General features: G+C 31.2%; 1 protein-coding gene across 2 annotated transcripts; it reads left to right on the forward strand.

Moving 5' to 3' along the window:
- Positions 1 to 333: 333 nt before the first annotated feature.
- On the forward strand, positions 334 to 3,315 carry LOC137826991 (myb-related protein 2). Of its 2 annotated transcripts, none has more exons than XM_068633164.2 (7): positions 334 to 565; positions 651 to 866; positions 971 to 1,047; positions 1,724 to 1,781; positions 1,865 to 1,958; positions 2,043 to 2,112; positions 2,406 to 3,315. In XM_068633164.2, exons 2-7 carry the CDS (start codon positions 656 to 658, stop codon positions 3,078 to 3,080), a joined length of 1,185 nt encoding a protein of 394 aa, XP_068489265.1. In that variant the 5' UTR covers positions 334 to 565; positions 651 to 655; the 3' UTR covers positions 3,081 to 3,315. The 2 variants fall into 2 exon arrangements, with proteins under 2 accessions (XP_068489265.1, XP_090153472.1); XM_090297346.1 differs by having other exon boundaries at positions 392 to 565; positions 639 to 866.
- The last annotated feature ends 2,601 nt before the right edge of the window (positions 3,316 to 5,916 follow it).

Raw genomic sequence — 5,916 nt, forward strand, 5'->3', positions numbered from 1 at the left:
ATCACAATTTTAAAATAATATCTTTCAATATTAGTTATCAAAGTAATTTTTTGCATCTAATAAAACTGGGGTAAAAAAGCAAACCTTGCAGTGATACAATCAGACATTTAATAGTATTTTATAAAGTGTGCGTGTGCAGTAATTAAGAGGGACTCAAATGGATACAAGAACAAAAATAAAACAAGGAACAATGTTTTGCACTGCCTTAGAATAGAAAGTGGAACTAAGGGATCCACAAGCATAACACAAGTGAAGAGAAAAGTGGGAATAGGAAGGAGTCTATTTGTCAGGTAACCATGCATAAAGGATTGAGTTCTGTTTTCCATTGGTTCTACCAAAGATTCCATGTGTTACTACTTCACCACCAGCTCTCATATATAACTACCTATCTAAGGAGGCTTTGTTCTGAAGAGATATGTGCAGTGAAGAAACAAGCTAGAAAAGCTCCACAAGTTGACAGAGAGATCAAGAGAGAGAGGTTCACTTATATTTTACTTGCAAGTAGAGCATTATCCAGTTTCACCTTTCAGAGGTAGCAAAGTGATCCAGAATAGAAGCCTGATAGGTAAAGACACAATCTCAGGTGATTATATACGTTGTTTGTTGATAAATGTCATGAACTCATGGTGCTTATAAAGTGGCTTTTGCAGGTTGAATGTACACTCATCTCCAACATCAAGGAAAGAACATCCATTCTTCTTCCAGAATGCCAATCCCTTCTGAGAGACATATGTTCCTTCACACGGGAAATGGATCTGGTGATTCTGGACTTGTTCTCTCAACTGATGCTAAGCCTAGATTGAAATGGACACCTGATCTTCATGCCAGGTTTATAGAAGCTGTGCAGCAGTTAGGGGGAGCTGACAGTGAGTACTTAATAATCATTTGTTGATCATCAAATCTTGAAGAGGATAAACTTTTTTAGTTCTTTTTTAGTTGAATAATTCCAAGTGCAAATTTTGTTATGCAGAGGCAACTCCCAAAACGGTAATGAAACTCATGGGGATTTCAGGTCTAACTTTGTATCATCTGAAGAGCCATCTTCAGGTAAAAATCATTAGTTTTCTGCATTATGTTTATATGAATTTCAATGTTTCTGGTACATGAGTTATTCACCAGTCCTTGCATGCCAAATGAAGTTCAGTGTCATTCTCCCTCTCAAGTTTTTGAGTGCTACTCTCAACTAAAGAAGTCTTGTTTTTGTTGCTCAAAATATATAACAATGAGATTTACCAAAAATAAAAGGATTTGACTCCTCCAAACATGGTAAAGGAAGGGTGCATCCACCCTTGATTTTAAATGAATTTTACTTCCAACAAATTAAAGACAACCTACCAATAATATATGAATTTTTGTCTCAATAATATTGGAAATACTTCAATCTAAAGACTCGTATACTATATGAATCTCCAAGTACTTCACTTCATGCAAAAGAAAGTTACATGCAAAACATGATCTTGTTCTCTTTCACCTTAATCTATAACCTTCCCAAAATTACTTCAGTGCAATCACTAAACAAATAGCCTCGAGGTTTGCAGGCTTCATACATAACATACTTCTGCTAAATTATATTCCATATGACTGATAAATTTTCGTTTCTTATATAGAGCTGCTAAATTTTTAGGCAAAGATATTATGATGCATACACAACTAAGAACCCAGCATAACTTTTTTACCTTGACTTCTATGGTGCAATTACTGATCCTTTCCTTTTCCCAACCAGAAGTACAGATTGAGTAAGAGTCTGCATGGACAAAGTAATAACGCGACACACAAAATCTGTAAGACAAGATCTTCTCTATCATATATGTCAATCTATAATGAACCGCAAAGCTTTGTTCTGAACAACAAACTGGTTTCTCAGGCATAAACCCAGGTGCAGCAACAGACGAAAGACTCAGAGAAAACAATGGAACGCATGTGAACAATTTAAACCTTGCCCCTCAGTCTAATAACAAGTAAGAAACTTTCACTTTTCAGTTTGCACACATGATTTCTTGTAGTATGAACATTTAAACTAACACTCAGTGTCCTTGTGTCAGAGATTTACACATAAGCGAGGCACTGCAGATGCAAATAGAGGTTCAAAGAAGACTAAATGAGCAACTTGAGGTGTGTTAAACCAACTTCCCATTACTATACATGTATTTCAACCTGTAAAATTGATAAATTATTATTAAAAGGTGCAAGAACATTATAGTTTCTATAAATTTTCGCATAATATCTAATTAAGTGTTATTAATTATTTCTTATAAGTAAAATAAATAAATTATGTGTTACATAGATTGATCAGAATATAAACATGTGATATACTCTAAAGCAATCATCAATGCAAACAATTCACTTAACACAAGGCTTTCATCTTGACACCTCAAATACTAACAAACCCTTCTGACCCCATCTAGGTGCAAAGACTTCTGCAGCTCCGGATAGAGGCTCAAGGAAAGTACCTTCAAGCTGTGCTAGAGAAGGCTCAGGAAACACTTGGTAGACAAAATTTGGGAGTAGTAGGACTTGAAGCTGCCAAACTTCAACTTTCAGATCTAGTGTCCAAAGTGTCCTCTCAATGTCTGAATTCAGCATTTTTAGAGATGAAGGAGTTGCAAGGATTTAGCCCTCACCAAACACAAACCAACCAGCCAAATGACTGTTCTATGGACAGTTGCCTCACATCTTGTGAGGTGTCACAAAAAGAGCAAGAGATACAAAATGGGGGGATGAGCTTAAGACCCTTCAATGTCCACACATTCATGGAACGAAAGGAGGTCATAGAGGGTCCCAATCTTAACAACCTACCAAACACTGACCTCAAATGGTGTGATCCAGTGAAGAACACCTTCCTCACCCCATTGAGCAGAAGAAGTCCAAGCAACTTGTCTATGAGCATTGGACTAGAAGGAGAAACTGAGAATGGAAGCACCATTAGGAAAGAATCAGTGAAACCAGTGGCTGAGAAAGTTTCTCAAGATTATGGACTGCCTTCATTCTTTGCTGCACCAAAACTGGACCTAACCACTGAAGATAAGAACACTAGAAAGAGTTGTAAAGAACTGGACTTGAATGGATTCAGTTGGAACTAAGAGAATGGAAAATGGAAGTACTGAAAGCAAGGATATACTCCAATTTCTGGCAGGAACAATGTATAACTGATCCTGTAAACAATTTAATCTATGAGAGCTGTTTCTTTCAGTTTGAAGGGGTCACCAGCCAGATATGAATTAATTTTAGTAGAATGCAAAGTTGCATCTAACAAAAATCAGCCATAAATTTGTAAGCAGTAACTATAATGGACATATAAAGTATGGTTTTATTCTATATAAGCTTATTTTTGTAAGTTTAAGATATTCAAGACCCATATATATTTGACATATATGTGATATTGCATTGTAGTGAGAAAAAATTTCAGTCTTTTTTCTCCAATTTTTTTTTATCAAATCACTTGTTCTATATATATATTAGTTTTACTATTCGATTTAATTTTGGAGTGAAAAAAATAAATAAGTACGAAAAGTAGTGAATGTGATAAATAATATAATAAAAAGAAGAAAAAAGATTAAAAAAATAGTTATATTTAGGGTGCATGAAAATAATAAGTATAAGATTATTTTCAAATAATAATAATTATCCAATTTACTCATGCTTGATTTTATAATGATCATAATTAGTATAAAAAAATTAAGAAATAAGTATTACTTGTAAACTAAAAATTAAGAATTGAAATAAGATAATATTTTTTAGATAAAATTGAGAATAAATTTTTAAGATGGAGATTCGCACTCAAGATTTACTATTAACTTACTATTTTCCATTTTTATATTCTTTTGATTTTCTTAGAAGAGGTGAAATAACATAAAATACATTTTCAAAATACAGATAATAATATCTAATTAAATTGATTTCTACTCTCATTATGTTGAATTAACTTTATTAAGTTTTTATTTTAATTCATTAATTTTTTTTTTAAAAGATTGAACTGATCTAAAACGGACACTACAAGCAAATCATTAAATAAAAATTAATTTTAAAGATCCAAATAATTAGTTACTATTTGATTAAATTAGATATTATTTTATAAATTAAAAAAGTTATTAATATTTAAAATAGTTTCTATTATTAATAAAAAAATTATAAAATAGTTTTTAAAATTTGTATCTAATTATTAGCTACCAAAGTTTTATCTACTTACTACTTTATTTTCTAAATTGGTCTCTATTAGTTTTTTAAAGACTAATTTAGAACCTAAAATATTAGTAACTAAAACTTGATAGCTAATTTAAATATCAATTTGAAAATTATTTTATAATTTTTTATTAATAGTAGAAATCACTTTAGATAGCAATAATTTTTTAGTCTCTAAAATAGTATTTAATTTAGTCAATATAGTAAATAACCATTTTTATCTCTAAATTTAATTACTATTTAATGATTTTCTTGTAGTGAGAATTTTCTAAATTTTTCCTAAGTCATTGTGAAGATATAAAATAATTAAAATTTGCATAAATGAAATCAATAATAGACAAATCAAAATAAATAATTTAAAAGAACAAAAGAAAAAGGTTAATTAAAGTCCATTGTCATTAAAGATTAAGACCCAATCTTATAATAAAGAAAATTCATAATTTGAAAAACATGTAAAGATTTTTATTTTTATTTTTATCGGTAATAAAAAATAAATAAATAGGAACCACTTCAGGAGTGGTTCAACCCTTATACACGGTACTCAAGCACCAAACTAAACCTAAGCACCTCCAAAACTAACTAAAAAAACCATTCTCTTACTACACCTAGCAAATACTTCAAGAAACTAACCTCATACACTCCATAGGTTCCAAACACCAATCAGAAAAGGAAAACAAAGCTAACCGGGCTTTTGTAGATACCCAAGACCACACCTTAACTTGAACCAAAGCAAAAACTTCATCCGTGTCAGCCGCTCCTTTTTTGAAAACTATATGATTCCTGTGATTCCAAATTTCACTAACCACCCCGACCCAGATTGTGTTCCAAACAAAATTAACTGACACAAAAGGAAGACTCATCCTAAATTGAACAAAGTTAGCCTTCGGCTCGATGTGTGACACAAACAAAACCCCAAGCCATCTATAACATAAACACCAAACTCGCCAAGCAAAACTACACCCGAAGAACAAGTGACTACAAGATTCTTCCTCCTTCCCACACAAACAACACAACAAGCTTTCTACCAACACCCCTCTTCTGCTTAAATTTACCCTGGTAGCAAGTTTATTTTCCAACAACCTCCAAGCCATAAGCCTAGCAGAGGGTACTGCCTTGCACTCCCAAAGCATACAAAAAACCGGCGAAGAAACCACCTCTTTGTCCTTCCTAAACATGTATAGATATGTCCGTGTTTTTACATTAAATATCCCTACCGAAAAATCATTAACTAAAGAAATTAATTTTAGATAACAAAATAATTAGTTATTATTATCTAACTAAAATAGAGATTATTTTATAAACTAAAAAAATTATTGATATCTAAAGTAGTTTCTATTATTAATAAAAATTTATAAAATAGTTTCTAAATTGGTATCTAGCCAGTAGCTACTAATGGTTTAGCTACTTACTACTTAAATATTCTAAATTAGTCTCTATTAGTCTTTTATACACTAATTTAGAAACTAAAATATCACTAACTAAAACCTTGGTAGCTAATTTAGATATCAATTTAGAGACCATTTTATAAATTTTTATTAATAATAGAAATCACTTTAGATACCAATAACTTTTTAGTCTCTAAAATAGTATCTAATTTAGTCAATATAGTGACTAAGTATTTTTACTATTTAAATTTGATTGTTATTTAATGATTTTCTTGTAGTAAATATCCCCACATTCATAGAACAGAACGAGTTCATAAAATATTTAGGTTTTAGAATATAGGGTTATATGAAT

The sequence above is a fragment of the Phaseolus vulgaris genome, chromosome 11 (assembly GCF_051622355.1).
Source record: "Phaseolus vulgaris cultivar YP4 chromosome 11, ASM5162235v1, whole genome shotgun sequence".
NCBI classification, from domain to species: domain Eukaryota; kingdom Viridiplantae; phylum Streptophyta; class Magnoliopsida; order Fabales; family Fabaceae; genus Phaseolus; species Phaseolus vulgaris.

Excerpts from the sequence above, each read along its gene's own strand:
- LOC137826991 (XM_068633164.2), top strand. The coding sequence starts at position 656 with ATGTACACTCATCTCCAACATCAAGGAAAGAACATCCATTCTTCTTCC. Across the intron at positions 1,048-1,723 it reads ATCTGAAGAGCCATCTTCAG|AAGTACAGATTGAGTAAGAG; the intron begins GTAAAAATCATT and ends TTTCCCAACCAG. Across the intron at positions 1,782-1,864 it reads TAACGCGACACACAAAATCT|GCATAAACCCAGGTGCAGCA; the intron begins GTAAGACAAGAT and ends CTGGTTTCTCAG.